Raw genomic sequence first — 19,893 nt, forward strand, 5'->3', positions numbered from 1 at the left:
GCGGTATGCAGGCCTCTCACTGTTGTGGCCTCTCCCATTGTGGAGCCCAGGCTCTGGACGCACAGGCTCAGAGACCATGGCTCACGGGCGCAGCCGCTCTGTGGCATGTGGGATCTTCCTGGACTGGGGCACAAACCCATGTCCCCTGCATCGGCAGGTGGACTCTCAACCATTGCGCCACCAGGGAAGCCCTGGTGGAATTCTTTATTGGTTAGGTTGCTAGCTTATTTCTGTCTTTCTTTTTTAAAATTTTTTGATTAATTTTTAATAATTTTATTAATTTTTAATTTTAGTAATTTTATTTTATTTATTTTCATTTTTTTCTCCCTTTTCTTCTGAACCACGTGGCAGATGGGGTCTTGGGGTTCTGTCTGGGTGTCAAGCCTGAGCCTCCTGGTTGGAAGAGCTGAGCTCAGGACATTGGACCACCACAGACCTCCCAGGTCAATGTCATATCAGATTGCAAAAGCTCTCCAAGAGATCTCTATCTCAATGCAAAGACCCAGTTCCACTCAATGACCAGCAAGCTACAGTGCTGGACACCCTATACCAAACAACTAGCAAGACAGAAACACATCACCACTGATTAGCAAAGAGGCTGCCTAAAAATCATACTAAGTTCACAGACACCCCAAAACACACCACCAGACAAGATCCTGCCCACCAGAGAGACAAGATGCAGCTTCATCCACCAAAACACAGGCACCAGCTCCCTCGACGAGGAAACCGACACAACCTACTGAAATAACCTTATCACTGGGGAGAGATGCCAAAAATAATGGGAACTATGAACCTGAAACCTGCAAAAAGGAGACCCCAAACATAGTAAGTTAAGCAAAATGGGAAGACTGAGAAATACACAGCAGATGAACGAGCAAGGTAAAAATGCACCAGAACAAACAAATGACAAGGAAATAGGCAGCCTACATGAAAAAGAATTCAGAATAATGATAGTAAAGGTGATCCAAATTCTTGAATATATAATGGAGAAAATAGAAGAAACGTTTAACAAGTAGAAAAACTAAAGAGCAAACAAACAATGATGAAGAACACAATAAATGAAATTAAAAATTATCTAGAAGGAAACAATAGCAGAATAATTGAAGCAGAAGAATGGATAAGTGACTTGGAAGGTAAAATAGTGAAAATAACTATCGCACAGTAGAATAAAGAAAAAAAATGAAAAGAATTGAACACAGTCTCAGAGACCTCTGGAAAAACATTAAACTCACCAATTTGAAATATAGGGGGCCCAGAAGAAGAAGAGAAAAAGAAAGGGACAGAAAATATTTGAGGAGATTATAGTTGAAAACTTCCCTAATATGGAAAAGGAAATAGTCAATCAAGTCCAGGAGGTGCAGACAGTCCCATACAGGGTAAATCCAAGGAGAAAAACAGCAAGACATGTATTAATCAAACTATCAAAAATTAAATACAAAGAAAAAATATTAAAAGCAGCAAGGGAAAAGCAGCAAATAACATACAAGGGAATTCCCATAAGGTTAACAGCTGATCTTTTAGCAGAAACTCTGCAAGCCAGAAGGGAGTGTCAGGACATATTTAAAGTAATGAAAGAGAAAAACCTACAACCAAGATTACTCTAACCAGCAAGGATCTCATTCAGATTTGATGGAGAAATTAAAACCATTACAGAGAAGCAAAAGATTAGAAAATTCAGCACCACCAAACCAGCTTTACAGCAAATGCTAAAGGAAATTTTCTAGGCAGGAAACACAAGAGAAGGAAAAAACCTACAATAACAAACCCAAAACAATTAAGAAAATGGTAACAGGAACATACATATCAAAAATTACCTTAAGTGTAAATGGATTAAATTCTCCAACCAAAAGACATAGACTGGCTGAATGCACACAGACACAAGACCCATATATATGCTGTTTACAAGAGACCAACTTCAGACGTTGGGACACATACAGACTGAAAGTGAGGAGATGGTAAAAGATATTGCATGCAAATGGAAATCTAAAGAAAGCTGGAGCAGCAATTCTCATATCAGACAAAATAGACTTTAAAATAAAGACTACTACAAGGGAGAAAGAAGGACACTAGATAATGATCAAGCAATCAATCCAAGAAGAAGATATAACAATTGTAAATATTTGTGCACCGAACATAGGAGCACCTCAACATATAAGGCAAATGCTAACAGTCATAAAATGGGAAATTGACAGTAACACAGTAATAGTAAGGGACTTTAACACCCCACTTTCACCAATGGACAGATGATCCAAAGTGAAAATGAAACACAAGCTTTAAATGACACATTAAACAAGATGGACTTAATTGATATTTATAGGAAATTTCATGCAAAAACAACAGAATACACTTTCTTCGCAAGAGCTCATGGAACATTCTCCAGGATACATCATATACTGGGTCACAAATCAAGCCTTGGTAAATTTAAGATAACTGAAATCATATCAAGTGTCTCTTCTGAGCACAACACTATGAGACTAGACATCCATTACAGGAAAAAATCTGTTAAGAACACAAAAAAATGGAGGCTAAATAATACACTACTAAATAACCAAGAGATCACTGAAGAAATCAAAGAGGAAATCAAAAAAATACCTAGAAACAAATGAAAATGAAAACATGACAACACAAACCCTGTGAGATGCAGCAAAAGCAGTTCTAAGAGGGAAGTTTATAGCAAGAAAATCCTTCCTCAAGAAACAAGAAACATCTCAAATAAACAACCTAATGTGACACCTAAAGCAATTAGAGAAAGAGGAACAAAAAACCCCCAAAGTTAGCAGAAGGAAAGAAATCATAAAGATCAGATCAGAAATAAATGAAAAAGAAATCAAGGAAACAATAGTAAAGATCAATAAAACTAAAAGCTGTTCTTTAAGAAGATAAAATTGATAAACCATTAGCCAGACTCATCAAGAAAAGAAGGGAGAATACTAAAATCAATAGAATTAGAAATGAAAAAGGAGAAGTAACAACTGACACTGCAGAAATACAAAGAATCATGAGAGATTACTACAAGCAGCTATATGCCAATAAAATGGACAACCTGGAAGAAATGGACAAATTCTTAGAAAAGCACAACCTACGAGATTGAAGCAGGAAGAAATAGAAAATATAAACAGACCAATCACAAACACTGAAACTGAGACTGTGATTAAAAATCTTCCAACAAACAAAAGTCCAGGACCAGATGGCTTCATAGGCAAATTCTACCAAACATTTAGAGAAGAGTTAACACCTATCATTCTCAAACACTTCCAAAATATAGCAGAGGGAGGAACCCCCCAAAACTCATTCTACGAGGCCACTATCACCCTGATACCAAAACAAGACAAAGTTGTTACCAAACAAGACACCTACCGGCCAATACCACTGATGAACATAGATACAAAAGTCCTCAACAAAGTACTAGCAAACAGAATCCAACAGCACATTCAAAGGATCATACACCATGCTGAAATGGGGTTTATCCCAGGAATGCAAGGATTCTTCAATATATACAAATCAATCAATGTAATAAAACATATTAACAAATTAAAGGAGAAATAACATATGATCATCTCAATAGATGCAGAAAAAACTTTTGACAAAATTTAATACCCATTTATGATAAAAACCCTCCAGAAAGCAGGCATAGAAGGAACTTATCTCAACATAATAAAGGCCATATATGACAAACCCACAGCCAACATTGTTCTCAATCATGAAAACCTGAAAGCATTTCCTCTAACATCAGGAACAGACAAGGGTGTCCACGCTCACCATTATTATTCAACATAGTTTTGGAGGTTTTAGCCACTGCAGTCAGAGAAGAAAAAGAAATAAAAGGAATCCAAATGAGAAAAGAAGTAAAGCTGTCACTGTTTGCAGAAGATGACATGATACTATACATAGAGAATCCTAAAGATGTTACCAGAAAACTACTAGACCTAAACAATGAATTTGGTAAAGTATCAGGGTACAAAATTAATGCACAGAAATCTCTAGCATTCCTATACACTAATGATGAAAAATCTGAAGGAGAAATTAAGGAAACTCTCCCATTTACCATTGCAACAAATAGAATAAAATACCTAGGAATAAACCTACCTATGGAGACAAAAGACCTGTATGCAGAAAACTATAAGACACTGATGAAAGAAATTAAAGATGATACAAAAAGGTGGAGAGATATACTATGTTCTTGGACTGGAAGAATAAACATTGTGAAAATGACTATACTACCCAAAGTAATCTATAGATTCAATGCAATCCCTATCAAGCTACCAATGGCATTTTTCACAGAACTAGAACAAAAAATTTCAGAATTTGTAGAGAAACACAAAAGACCCCGAATCACCAAAGCAATCTTTAGAAAGAAATACAGAGGTGGAAGAATCAGGCTCCCTGACTTCAGACTATACTACAAAGGTACAGTAATCAAGATAGTATTGTACTGGCACAAAAGCAGAAATATAGATCAGTAGAACAGAATAGAAAGCCCAGAGATAAACCCATGCACATATGTTCACCTTACCTTTGATAAAGAAGGCAAGAATATAAAATGGAGAAAAGACAACCTGTGCAATAAATGATGCTGGGAAAACCAGACAGCTACATGTAAAAGAATGTAATTAGAACACTCCCTAACACCATACACAAAAATAAACTCAAAATGGATTAAAGACCTAAATATAAGGCCAGACACTATAAAACTCTTAGAGGAAAACATAGGAAGAACACTCTATGGCATACATCACAGCAAGATCCCTTTTGACCCACCTCCGAGAGAAATGGAAATAAAAACAAAAATAAACCAATGGGACCTAATGAAAATTAACCCCTTTTGCACTGCAAAGGAAACCATAAAGAAGGCGAAAAGACAACCCTAAGAATGGGAGAATATCTTTGCAAACTAATCAACTGACAAACAAGTAATCTCCAAAATATACAGGCAGCTCATGCAGCTCAATATCAAAAAAACAAACAACCCAATCCAAAAATGGGCAGAAGACCTAAATAGACATTTTCTCCAAAGAAGATATACAGACTGCCAACAAACACATGAATAAATGCTCAATATCATTAGAGAAATCAATGCAAATCAAAACTACAATCATATATCATCTCACACCAGTCAGAATGGCTGTCATCAAAAAATCTACAAACAATAAATGCTGGAGAGAGTGTGGAGAAAAGGGAACACTCTTGCACTGCTGGTGGGAATGTGAACTGGTACAGCCACTATGGAGAACAGTGTGGAGGTTCCTTAAAAAGCTAAAAATAGAACTACCATATAACCCAGCAGTCCCACTACTGGGCATACACCCTGAGAATACCATATTTCAAAAAGAGCCATGTACCACAATGTTCATTGCAGCTCTATTTATAATAACCAGGACATGGAATCAACCTAAGTGTCCATCGACAGATGAATGGATAAAAAAGGTGTGACACATGTATACAATGGAATATTACTCAGCCATATAAAGAAATGAAATTGAGTTACTTGTAATGAGGTGGATGGACCTAGAGAGTGTCATACAGAGTGAATTAATCAGAAAGAGAAAAACAAATACCGTATGCTAACACATATATATGGAATTAAAAAAAAATGGTTCTGAAGAACCTAGGGGCAGGACAGAAATAAAAAGATGCAGACGTAGAGAATGCACTTGAGGATATGGGGAATGGGAAGTGTAAGCTGGGATGAAGTGAGAGAGTGGCATGAACATATATACACTACCAATTGTAAAATGGATAGCTAGGGCTACCCTGGTGGTGCAGTGGTTGAGAGTTCGCCTGCCGATGCAGGGGACACGGCTTCGTGCCCTGGTCCAGGAAGATCCCACATGCCGTGGAGCGGCTAGTCCCGTGAGCCGTGGCTGCTGAGCCTGAGCGTCCAGAGCCTGTGCTCTGCAATGAGAGAGGCCACAACAGTGAGAGGCCCGCGTACTGCAAAAAAAAAGGAAAAAAATAAAATAAAATAAAATAGATAGCTAGTGGGAAGCAGCTGCATAGAGCAGGAAGATCAGCTTGGTGCTTTGTGTCGACTTCGATGTGTGGGATAAGGAGGGTGGGAGGGACACGCACCAGGGTGGAGATATGCGGATATATGTACATTTATAGCTGATTCACTTTGTTATACAGCAGCAACTAAGACAACATTGTAAATCAATTATACTCCAATAAGGATGTTAAAATATATATATATATATTTATTGTGGTTAAACAAAACAAAATAAAACAAAACACTTTATATAAAATTTACATTTCACCACTTAAGTGTACAGTTCAGTAGTGTTGAGTATATTCATAATGTTATAAACAGATCTCCAGAACTGTTTCATCTTGCAAATCTGAAACTCCATAAACAACAATATCCCTTTTCCTAAGTGAAATAAGCCAGTCACAAAAAGAGAAGCAAGACTCCTACCTACTGTGCTTTGAAGTGTTTTGTTACACAGCAAATATCAAATGAGAATATGCGTATATTCCATATGCTAGACTCTGCCAAACAGGTTTTCAAAGTGTTTGGACCAGTTTATACTCTGGCCAGTATTGTATGCGACTTCTGGTTGCTCCACATTTGCAACATTGGGTGAGAGTCAAATATGCTCTCCTTCCTCAGTTATTCTTCCTCCACATCCTCTGGATTTTTCCTCTTGGTCAGTTAGGAAGATAAACCTCAGCCTGAAATAATATTGCAACTCATTTTCATTTGAGACATCCTGGTATGTGTGGGTAACCACACTTGCATTTTCATGATACTAATGAAATTGAACACCTTTTCACAAGTTTATCATCCAATTGGATTTCCCCCTTTTTGAGAGTTGTGTTCAATATTTTGCACCCTAAAAATGGGGGAATATCTCTTTTCCTTATTGATGAACAGAAAATTACAAACATTCTATAAATCGTTATTTAATTAGTCATGTGTATTTCAAATATCCTGGTTCTGAAAATTGCATTTCACTCTCTTAAGGTGTCATTTGATAAACAAGTATTCTTAATTTTAATTAAGTATAATTTATCAATCTTATACTTTCTGAGTAATGCTTTGGTATGCTGTTTAAATAATTTTTGCCTCCACAAGATCATAATTTTTAAAACTATTCTAAAAAGTTTATTGCTTACCCTTAAACATTTAGTTCTAATATCCACGTAGAATTGATTTTTGTATATGGTATGAGATAAAGGTAAAGATTAATTGCTTTGTCTTGTGGATACCCATTTGTCCTTGTACTATTTTTTATAAAGATCATTTTTTATACCAGATGTGGGAGGATGCACTTGAACTTCAGTGTCACTTTTGTCATGATCAGATGAATATATATGTATTGGTTTATTTCTGAATTATCTTTTTTGTTGCATTGCTTAAGGTATGTATACTTGCACCAATACTGTACTCTCTTTTTCATATGAATTTCTTATATATTTTATATTGGGAACTATAATTCATCTAGGTTTGTGCTTCTTCAAGATTACTTGGTCTTTCTTGTTCTTTTGTATTTCCATACTTCATATTACTAGACACAGAGATTTTCTTTTCTGCTGAAACTCAGAAATATAATTTATTTTTATATTATTGACTTTATCAGGTGATTTAACAAATGCATTTCATTTATTAATTCTTATTTATCTTTATATTCTTATGAAATTTCTATGTCCCTAATAATATTTTATTTTTTATTAAAGCATAGTTTATATACAATATTATATTAGTTTCAGGTATGCAACATTTATATACCTTATGATTCAACATTTATATGCTTTATGAATTGATCACCACATTAGGTCTAGTAACCAACTGTCATCATACAAAATTACTATAATACTATTGACTATATTCCCTCTGCTGTGCATTACATCCTCATGACTTATTTATTTTATATTTGGAAGTTTGTACCTCTAAACCCCATTCACCTATTTTGCCCAACCCCTCACTTCATCCATTCTAGTAACTACCAGTTTGTTCTCTCTATATATGACTGTTTCTATTTGGTTATGTTTGTTCATTTTTTAAAAAATATTCTACAAATAAGTGAAATCAGACCATATTTGTGTTCCTCTAGCTGACTTATTTCACTTACCGTAACACCCTATAGGTCCACCCATGTGGTTGCAAATAGCAAGATTTCATTCTTTTTTATGGCTGAGTAATATTCAGTTGTATATATATGCATATATATTAAGTCTTCTTTACCCATTCGTCTATCAATGGACATTTAGGTTGCTTCCATATCCCAGATATTATAAACAAAGCTGCAATGAACATAGGGGTGCATATATCCATTCAAAGTAGTGTTTTTATTTTCTTCAGTTAAATACCCAGGAGTGGAATTGATGGATCATATGGTAGTTTTATTTTTAATTTTTTGAGGAATCTCCGTACTGTTTTCCATAGGGGTTGTGTCAATTTACATTCCCACCAGTAGTGTATTAGGGCTTCTTTTCTTCTTTACACCCTCACCAACACTTGTTATTTCTTTTTTGTCTTTCTTTCTTTTCTTTTCTTTTTCTAAAATAATAGCAATGCTGACAGGCATGAAGTGGTATGTTATTTTGGTCTTAATTTGCATTTCCCTGTTGATTAGTGATGTTGAACATCTTGTCATGCACCTGTTAGCCATCTGCTTGTCTTCTTTGGAAAAATGTCTATTCAGATCCTCTGTTCACTTTTTAATGGGTTGCTTTGATTTTTGATGTTGAGTTGCATGAGTTCTTTTTTAAAATTTTAGATACTAACCCCTTTTTGGATGTATCATTTCCACATATCTTCGCCCATCATAGATGCTCTTTTCATTTTGTTGATAACTTGCTTGTTTTTTGCTGTGCAAAACTTTTTAGTTTGATGTAGTTCCATTTGTTTATAATCACTTTTGTTGCCCTTTGCTTGATGAGACATGTCCAAAAAATATTAATAGACCAATGCCAAAGAGAGTAATGCCTATAATTTCTTCTAGAAGTTTCATGGTTTCAGGTCATACATCTAAGACTTTGTTCCATTTTGAGTTTATTTTTGTGTTGAGTGTGAGAAACTAGTCATTTGATTCTTTTGCATGTAGCAGTCCAGTGTTTCTAACACTATTTATTGAAGAGGCTGTCTTTTTTCCACTACATATTCTTACCTCATTTTTCATAGATTAATTGCCCATATAAATATGTGTTCATTTCTGAGACCTCTATTATGTTCCATTGATCTATGAGTCTGTTTCTGTTCCAATGTCATAATATTTTGACTACTGTAGTTTTGTAGTATAGTTTGAAATCAGGACATGTGATACATTCTGCTTTGTTCTCCTTCCTCAAGATTGTTTTGGCTATTCAGGGTCTTTTGTGTTTCCATAAAATTTTTACAGTTCTTTGTTCTAGTTCTGTGAAAAATGCCATTGGTTCTGTGAAAAGTGCCATTGATAGGGATTGCATTAATCTGTAGATTGTGTGGGGAAGTATGGTCATTTTAACAATATTAATTCTTCCAATTCATGAGTATGGTGTAACTTTCTATCTGTGTGATCTTCAATTTCTTTCAACATTGTCTTATAGATTGCTGAGTACAGGTCTTTTACCCCTTAGTTAGATTTATTCCTGGGTATTTTATTCTTTTTGATATAATTGTAAACATGATGTTTCTGGCTGCAGGGCCTAGGAACCAGAGCTGGTGCCCCTTACAGGTGGGTGAGGCTGATCCTGGGGCTAGTGATGGCCCACTGGTGGCAGGATTTGTGTTTCAGGGTCTCTGTCTGAGGGCCCTGGGCATCCTTAAGTTGATGTCAGACTCACTGGTAGGTGAGACTGGGTCCTGGGCCCTCTGGTGGTCAGGACAGGGTCCCTTAGGACCCAGCATGCTAGTGCATGGGCCTATATACCTTCCTGGCTAACTGATTGGCCTGTGACTTCACAGTACAGTCTTGTGGGTGACCAAGTCCTGGTGCTGATAAGCTAGAGGGAGGATTCTAAAATGACACTTGCCAGCATGAGTGTCCTCATGGTAGAATGAGCTCCCATAAATGGCTTCTGCTAGTTACTACGTCCCCAGGGTGAGCACTAGCTGCCTCCTGCCTCTCCAGGAGACTCACCAAGATCAACAGGTGGGTCTGACCCAGGGTCATTTAAAATTACTGCCTCCTCCCTGGGTCCTGGAGTCTGTGGGATTTTGTGTGTGCTCTTTAAGAGTGAAATCTCTACTTTGTATAGCCCTCTGGCTCTCCCAAAAATAAGCCCTTCTGGTTTTCAAAGCCAAACATTCTTGGGTGTCATTTTCCAGGTGCAGAGCTTCTCCATAAGAATTGAAATTATCCTCTGTTTGTGGATTGCCCACTCAGGGTTATGGGTTGTTACTATACCCCATCTCTGCCCCTCTTATCCTTCTTGTTGCGGGTCCTTATTTATATCTTTAGTTGTATAAGATCTTTTCTGCTAGCCTTCCAGTATTTCTAATCAATAGTTTGTCTGTAAATAGTTGTAATTTTGGTGTGTCTGTGGGAGGAGTTGAGCTGAGTCTCCTTAATCCACTATCTTGGCACTCCAGTCAGAAGGACTTTACAATAAAAAAAGATTAAGGTGACTTGAAGGCTTTACTTCTATTTTTTGATTAAAAATCAATTTGTTTATAGAATTGAAGTTTTATCTAAGACACTTTCCTGAATATAACCTCCCTGACATATTGACTCACTCATATAGTTTTGGGAAATAAATATCTACTGAGAACCTTTCTCAGAGCTGTCTTCACTTCTTTATTCCTCAGTGTGCAGACGAGGGGGTTAAATAGTGGGGTGATCACTGTATAGGTCACTGCCACAAGTTGGTCCTTATAGGAGGAGAAAAGGGATGTGGGCCTCAAGTACATAAAGGAAGCAAGGCCATAATGGAAAATAACCGCAGTGATGTGGGAGACACAGGTGGCAAAGGCCTTATGCTGTCCCTCCACTGAGGAGATCTTGAGGATGGTGGAAACAATGAAGACATAGGAGATGAAGATCAACACTAAGGGAACCAGCAATACCAGAATGTTGAGGAAGAAGATAACCATCTCCTTCTGGTTGGTGTCTGTGCAGCCCAGGTTTATGACAGGAGAAATGTCACAGAAAAAGTGGTTGATTCAGTTGGAGGCAGAGAAGTGTACACTAAAAACCAGGACGTTGGCAACCACAGAGATCAGGAAACCACAGAAGCCTGAGGCTAAACCAACTGCATGCAGGTGGCTCAGCTGACAATGAGTGTATAGTTGAAAGGGTTGCAGATGGCAATATAGCAATCATAGCTCATCACAGCAATTAGGAAACAGTTGGTTCAAGCCAAGCCCACAGAGAAATAGAGCTGGGAAACATACCCAGAGAAACAAATAGTCAGACTTGTGGAAAGCCCTTGGTCAGAATTTTGGTACAATGACAAATGTATAGCAGATTTCAAAGCAGGAGAGGCCAAAGAGAAAGAAGTACATAGAGGTGTGCAAAGCCCAATTCAGATGAATACAGTCATGATGGTTGCATTGGCCATCAGAATGGTCAGGTAGTCCAGAAGGAAAATAAAGAAGAGAAAGATTTGCAGATGTACCAGGTTTGATCCTATAATGTTGGACTCAGTGATCATATTCTGGTTCTGTCTCTGCAATAGGCACTGGTATTCTGACTCAGACATCCTAACATTCAGAATAGAAAGAATTTGACAAAAATGAAATGCTCCCATGGAAACCACAAATATGTTTCTGTACAAAGCTAATAATATTGGTATGAAAAGATGAGTAACAAGTTAAGCACATTGATCATGGAATGAGGGGAAAGCAGGAAGCATGAGGAGTAGTGATGTAAGTAATATCCCAATTCAATGATATCTGAAGAAATTTATTTTTGTAAGTTGTTTTCATTCTTTGTATTCTTATTTGCACAGAAGATTCATATAAAGTTCATTAAATCAGTAAGTGATTTCAAGCTCATCTCATCCAATCCTGCCATTTTATGGAAGAAGAAACTGAAGCTTAAAAAAAGTAAACCATTTGCTTAATTGACCTGAGTTCACCTAAACTTAACAGAAGGAGTAAAATGATGAACTTAGAGAAGAAATCAATCAAGTGTAGACTAGAAAAAGAACATAAAATATCAATAAAACTAAAAGCTGTTTTTTTGAAAAAATAAACAAAATTGACAGTCTTAGCTAAACTAAGTAGAATGAAAGAGGAGACTGAAATAAAATAAAAAATGAGAGAAGATATTATATATGCCTCAGAATTTAAAAAGGGACATAAATGAATATTATCAACGGTTGTGCGCCTATAAATTGGATAATTTAGAAGAAACGAACAAATTTCTAGAAACATTAATCTACCAAAACTGTATCAAGAAGAAATAGAAAGCTTAAACAGACAATTAACAGATAAAGAGATTTATCAGTAATCAAAAATCTCCCAACAAAGAAAAGTCCAGGACCAGATGGTTTCATGGGTGAATTCTACCAAACATGCAAAGAGTTAATACCACTCCTTATTAAACTCTTCCAAAAAATCAAAGAAGAAAGAACACTTTCAAACTCAAATTATGAGACTAACATCACCCTAATACCAAGGCCATATTAAGAAACAACAGAAAAACTACAGGCCAACATCCCTGATGAACATAGATGCAAAAATCCTCAACAAAATACTAGGAAATTATTGATAAATATAAGAGAACGTTAAATTTATTACATATTATTCTTTGGATGCAAGGATGGTTGAAGATATACAGATCAGTCAATGTACTATACCATATTAATGAAATAAAATAAAATGCATGATAAAATCTATAGATGTAGAAAAAGTATTTGACAAAATCCAACATCCAGTAATGATTAAAACTCTCTCCAAAGAACTTATCCTTAACACAGTGAAGTTTATACATGAAAAGCCAACAGCTAAAGCATAATTGGTAGGAGAAAATTGAAAGTTTTTCTCTAAAATTGGTTACAGTAGGGAGGGTTCCCACTCTCATCACTCCTAAACAGCACAGTACTAGAAGTCCTAGCCAGAACAATTAGACAAGAAAAAGAAATAAAAAGCATCCAAATCAGAATGAGAAAAGTTAAATTATTTCTATTTGCAGATGGTACAATCATATATGTAGAAAATGCTAACAATTCAATCAGAAAAACTATTAGAACTAGTAAACAAATTTAGTAAAGTAGAAGATACAAAATCAGCATAAAAATCAGCCATTTTTCTATACACAATGAATTATCCAAAAAGGAAATTAAGAAAGCAATCTCATTCACAATAACAACAGAAAGAATAAAATATTTAGGAATTAACTTAGCCAAAGGGGTGAAAAACTTATACACTGAAAATGATAAAATATTGAGAAAGGAAATTAGTAAAGAAACAGATTAATGGAAAAAGATTCAGTGTTCATGGGGTGAAAGAATTAATATTGTTAAAATGTCTATACTACCCAAAGTGGTCTACAAACTAAACGAAATCCCTATCCAAATCCTATAAGCGTTCTTTACAGAAATAGAAAAAAAGTCTTGAAATTAATATAGAACCACAAAGGACACTGAACAGCCAAAGCAATCTTGAAGAAGAACAGCTAAGCTTGAGGCTGCACATTTTATGATTTCAAAATATATTACAAAGCTACAGTAATCAAAATGGTATGCCTCTGACAAAATCAAACACATAGACATCAGAACAGAATAGAGCCCAGAACTAAATCTATGCATTTATGGTCTATCTATAACTTACAGATCTATAATTTATGTTTAAATTTTTATATTAAGCAAAACATTTTCAGAAAAATAAAATCAAATATGTAGCAATAATTTTAAAAAATAGGATCAATTACACTACCTGGTGTAAAAGCTCCTTTCTGTCTGTAGAGTATTTGTACAATAGAACAAATAGACTGAAGTAACCAAAGGCAAGTCTCAATTTCTGTTTTTGTGTTTCCTGATAGAAACAACACTCCTTTGGAAAGTAACACCTCTAAACTACGAAGCTCATCATTATGAAGTCATTAGAGGTAATAATGAAAAGAATCATTTCTGTCTCCCCTTACATTGATTCCCAGACTTACATATTATTGTTATTGGAGAATAGGCACAATACATTGTTTGCTAGTTCAAAGTATACACTGCCTTGAGTAGACATGTGGGGTTCCATCATGTGTTGTCACACAGGTGGTGCTCTATCTGAGCCGTCAGTAAGCCATTTAATTTTCTATATGACACTTCATAATGAGTGATGTGTACATAGAAGGAGCCAGGTTTCCCATTATTATTTTCTAAATATAGTCTCCTTACTGACTTATGAAGTAATTTCTATTAAAAACCAAGTTTCCAAATATACATAGATCAATTTCTGAGCTCTCCTTTCTGTCTCTTTGTAATATTTAACTCTTCCTATTCCAGCAGCAAGCTCTCTTTATCACTAAGGCATATTACTATTGGGAAGAGTGAGCCTCTATATCATTTTTCCTTTTTCAAAAATGTCTTATTATTCTATGGAAACTTTAGAAATTTGTATTGTCAGGTTGCCTTCACAATTCATGCTGGGGTTTGGAATGGAATTATATTGCTTTTGGATTAGCTTGGATGAAATTGACAACTTTATATATATAGTTATTTTAGCAAAAAAATTAAGATAACAAGAAATTTAATGATAATGTTCAAATAGGTTTAAGACACTTGTTAAAAATTTAGGTTTTGGCAGAACACCCCAATAGTTCTAATTAGAATTTCTATGGATAAAAACCTGAGAAGATAAATTTGCAATTAAGCCCTCTTTTGACTCATAAACACTAAATTTGAGAATCACTGGACAAATATACCAGTTTCCTGACTTAAAATTCAATGAAAAATTTCCACTTGGCCTCTGCAGTCTTAATTGTGATGATTTTTCCTTCAGAATCCATAACATATGTGCTCAACTTCCAGTGAAGACATGGGCTAATTATGCTTATGGCTCCTACTCCTCAGGTGCCTCAACTAAGGCTACCTTTGAGAAACTTGTGACATTATTTTCCAAAATAACCTTGACTTCTAATTAACCTCAGGACAATGTCTCCAGTGCAGTAGATCAAGCCTCAGGAGTCCAACGATCAGTATATACTTCTAATAACCACACCCCATGTTGGTCACCAGAATTTCTAAAGATAATGATTTTGGCTGGACAAGTTGAAAGTCCTGATGGATAGAGGAGGATGCAGAGGAGAGTTTCTGTCTCAAGGCAGATTCACTCTCTTTTGCTGATATTTCTTCAGGTTCTGGTCTTTGGCTTAGAATCTACTTGTCAAGGGATCCCAGATCCTGAATGTTGCTGTCTGAATGGAAAGGGGGAGAGCAATGTAGGTACTTGCTGAGCAGTGGGAATGTTGCTCTAGTCTGGAGTTTTGTGGGGTCTAGACCTGAGTGAAGGCAAGTGCTTGTGAACATTGGCACCCCATTGTAATTCTGGCAAGTGGCAAGGTTAAGAAGGAGAACCATGTGCTGCTTTTAACTCCAGGTACTAAAAGTGATTTGGCATGGTCCACATAGTTCTCTGAATTTTTCTTCATGATCAGATTGGGTCATTTTTGCTGTCAGCTAGATTTTCTTTTATTTTCTTTTCTTTTTTTTGAACTGGTTGCCTCACGGACTAAGTGAAACACATACTTAAATAAATCCTCACTTCTCTATCTGCTGTGTACTCATGGATGCATATTTTTAGTTATAATCTAATACTTAAGCTCCATTTTAATGAGGCAATTCAGGATTTTCATGTGTCTCTAAGAATACAAAAATTCCACTTCTTTAATATCTGAGACTGGGTACATAATTTCTCTCAGTTATTTGACTGATTTTTTTCCCTGATGATAAGTACTTGAAAACATCAAAATTCTGCATCAGAAAAATTTGTAGATTTGCCCCCTTTTTGAGGTACCCAGTACCCTCAATTATTGAGTCACTATTTAAGCTTAAATTATATAAAACTTTTTGGAACATCGAAGGAGTTAGAAAAATAAGGTGCAGAAGTGTCATCTCCAAGGATCATAACATGAATTCCATTGTTTAGTTCTAGAATATCATAAAGGGAATTTAGGGATCATCTAACTAGAGAATTTTGGAGTCTCTGAGTTGAAAAGTTAACTTAAGGGTTAGTATTCAACTTTTACCCTAAGTCAAAATTTCTTCTGCAACATGTTATTCAAGGAGCCTCTGTTTAAGTACTTTCCAACAGTTTATTACAGTTATTGCCATATCGTCTTTAATTTTAAAAAGAAAAAGACTGAATATCCAAGTCAAATACCTTGCCTGACATCACACAAAACTAGACCTGAAATATAGATCATCTTACTCTAAACTGAGGGATCTTTTACCTTAATTTTATAGCCTGTGGGTATTTGCTGGAAGATCTTTTTATTCTTCTGCCCTTATATCTTTCTATCCTTAGTACTGATATAACACTCTGGTGGTCTTTGATGTCTTCTTGAGCAGATGGGGGCTGCCTTCTCAGGTATACTGTGCCAGTGAGTCTCCATATACCACGAAAAGGGAAAATATATCAATCATACAACTCATTTAGACTGTGGGGTTATAGTAAATGTATGTAAAAATCCCCTTAACTGAAATCAGCTGCTCTTATAGGTTTGTGTGACAAATGATCTAAACAGTTTTGTTTTTGGTATTGGGGAAAAACAGGTGCTCCTTCAGCATCAGATAATTCTACCTTCTGTGGTCTACCCTATAATTCATACTCAGTGGAGTGAGAATATAGTGGGGATGAGGTGTGGATTAGTTGACAGTAGATCCAGAAAAATCTTGGGAAAGTAATAAGAAAAGGATAAGCAATGATCATAAATTTAGATTTCCCTCAGTGTTTCGAAAGAAACAGGGTCCCTTTGTCCAGGTGGAGGTATTATACATGGAAACTGCCTTGTTAGTTTGCCTTTCTTCATATAGAAAACATATGTATATTATACCAATTTATATAAATATACACATACAAATGTATGTATATAACAGGGATATATATGGTATTTACATTCTTTATATTTATATATAATGGAGATATCTTTAGAGTTACAGAATGAAAAAAGATCCTATTATTTATGTTGAAGAACTTTAAAACCAGCATGTGTGACTATCCTAATATTAACTTCAAATAATTGCACCTACTAAGTTTATGACCAATTTCTAGTAATTAAGAAAGAACAAAGGGGCTTCCCTGGTGGCGCAGTGGTTGGGGGTCCGCCTGCCGATGCAGGGGACACGGGTTCGTGCCCCGGTCTGGGAAGATCCCACATGCCGTGGAGCGGCTGGGCCCGTGAGCCATGGCTGCTGAGCCTGCGCGTCCGGAGCCTGTGCTCCACAGCGGGAGAGGCCACAGCAGTGAGGGGCCCGCGTACTGAAAAAAAAAAAAAAAAAAAAAAAAAAAAAAGAAAGAACAAAACTTATCTTCAAATTCTAAGGATAGGTACAGTGAGTTTCAGAAATTTCCAATCACTTAATTTAAGGTCTAGAAAACCAAGGCTTCCTATTATCATGAAAAATGCAAAAACAAAATTCTGGTAGCAGATGCAAACAATTCCTCAACACATAATGATGTAAACGTTTAAATATACTGAAAAGTGTACAAATGAAGACTGGGTACAACCAATAAATGTTAAATGATTTTGCATACAAAGGACATTTTCTTTACTTCTTAGGCTTAGGCAGTTGGGAAATACATCCATGAAAAAATAATCTGATATAAGCTCTAAAAACGACTTTAGAAATATTTTCTTCTAACAGCTTGCAAACTGAGTTTAGTAGCAGAATATCCCAAAGGAATCTTACTGACATAACAATATGCAAAATATATAAAGCCTATGATTTGATCAGGAGTTGTAATCCTGGAAAACTGCCCAATTGTTACATTCTCTGTCACTCTGTGTGACAAGGAAGGTCTTGCCATTTTTGGAAAACTCTATTATTCTGAGGCACCTCAGAACAAGAAAAGTGAAGTGTGTTTAAAATGCCACAAAGTAAATGAGACTCTTTCTAACAGTATGATGATTCTTCTCTTTCTAAAAAAAGGAGAAAATTTTCTTTAAACTAATGTTATCTTCTGTTCCACCCTTGTCTCAGTGCTCTAGTTTGTGGAACTTCCCATAATGTTTCTAACTGGTCTGAAAACTAGTTTTTTTCTTTTTTTCATATTGTTTTGCCTATTGACATAAAATTGTTATAATGAGTAGTTGACATAAGGTATATGATATTCTTACCACATATCTTATCATATAATAAGTTGTCAATAAACAAAAATCCCCTCACAGTTTTGCTCAGAGATAATCTAGTTCTTCTTTTCCTTCCCCATCTGTGGTTGGATAAACTGAAATTCACCTGCTGTGTCTGAACATTACTCATTCTTTCATTCCACTTTCTGATCAAGTTCAGATAGCTGAAGTTTACCATATTTTTCACTTTTGGAGAGCTGTTTTCCTTAGGCTTGTAGTGAGCAAGGAAAACACAATAATCCATAAGTAAGATACAAGGGGAAAAAACAGATAATTCCTTAATCCTTAGCTAGAGAGATAATACGTTCTTGGTTTTGGAAAAAAGTCTTCTAATTGGTCATCAGTTGTTCTGTTCCATATTTAGCCTTAATTCTTATTTTGGCAGGTGTTTTTGGAGAAAATGAATGAGTTCCACCAAAAATCTGGAAATGCCTGCCACCTGTAGGCTTTGTGCTGAGTTCCCCGTGCATTTCTCCCTCCTTGGATCCTGGCCTCTGGCTCTGACTCTGGCTCTCCTAATAACATGACCATGGAATGGGTCAATGAGACCTTGATGAGAGAGTTTGTCTTCCTTGGCTTCTCATCTCTGGCTGGGCTGCAGCGGCTGCTCTTCTTTGTCTTCCTGCTCATCTACCTGTTCACCCTGGGCACAAATGCCATCATCATTTTCACCATTGTCCTCGACAGAGCCCTCCATACCCCTATGTACTTCTTCCTTGCTGGACTCTCCTGTTCTGAGACTTGTTACACCTTCATTCTTGTACCCAAGATGCTGGTTGACCTGCTGGCCCAGAAGAAGACCATCTCCTTCTTAGGCTGTTCTATCCAGATGTTTTCCTTCCTCTTCTCAGGTTGCTCTCACTCCTTCCTGCTGGCAGTCATGGGTTATGATCACTATGTGGCCATCTGTAACCCTCTGCATTACACAGTGCTCATGGGTTATGGGGTGTGTGTGGGACTTGTGGCTGCTGCCTGTGCTTGTGGCTTCACTGTCTCACTGGTCACCACCTCCCTGGTATTTCACTTGCCATTCCACTCCTCTAACCAACTACACCACTTCTTCTGTGACATTTCTCCTGTTCTCAAGCTAGCATCTCATCACTCTCACCTCAGTCAGTTGGTCATATTCATGCTTGGTGTGTTTGCCTTGATTATTCCACTGTTACTTATCCTGGTTTCCTATATCCATATAATCTCTGCCATTCTAAAAATCCCATCCTCTGTTGGAAGATACAAAGCCTTCTCTACTTGTGCCTCCCATCTCATTGTGGTAATTGTTCATTATGGTTGTGCCTCTTTCATCTACTTAAGGCCCAAATCCAATTACTCTTCAAGTCAAGACACCCTAATATCTGTGTCTTATACCATCCTCACTCCATTGTTCAATCTAATGGTTTACAGTCTGAGGAATAAGGAATTCAAATCAGCCACTCGAAGAACAATGGTCCAGACTTAATATCCTGTTAATTAAAGAGCCAGTTATTAACTGTTCAGTTAATTGTATGCCTTTTATGTGCCAAGTAAAATGTGTACTTTCAAATATTTTCTCATTTAAATGTAGAACATGCTGTAATGTAAAGACATTTTTCATATGAAGAGAATGAGGCTCAAAGAAGATAAGACATTCTGGCTTTCTGGCATGAGTAATGCTCTGAGAAGGCTATGTAGATATGTGAAAAGATTACTCATT

At 36.3% G+C, this 19,893-nt stretch overlaps 1 protein-coding gene across 1 annotated transcript; it reads left to right on the forward strand.

Moving 5' to 3' along the window:
* The first annotated feature begins 18,732 nt into the window (after positions 1-18,732).
* On the forward strand, positions 18,733-19,659 carry LOC116740305 (olfactory receptor 10K1). Its single transcript, XM_032605811.1, has one exon. The coding sequence runs from the start codon at positions 18,733-18,735 to the stop codon at positions 19,657-19,659; it is 927 nt and encodes a 308-aa protein (XP_032461702.1).
* The last annotated feature ends 234 nt before the right edge of the window (positions 19,660-19,893 follow it).

The sequence above is a fragment of the Phocoena sinus genome, chromosome 1, assembly GCF_008692025.1.
Source record: "Phocoena sinus isolate mPhoSin1 chromosome 1, mPhoSin1.pri, whole genome shotgun sequence".
In the NCBI taxonomy this organism is placed as follows: domain Eukaryota; kingdom Metazoa; phylum Chordata; class Mammalia; order Artiodactyla; family Phocoenidae; genus Phocoena; species Phocoena sinus.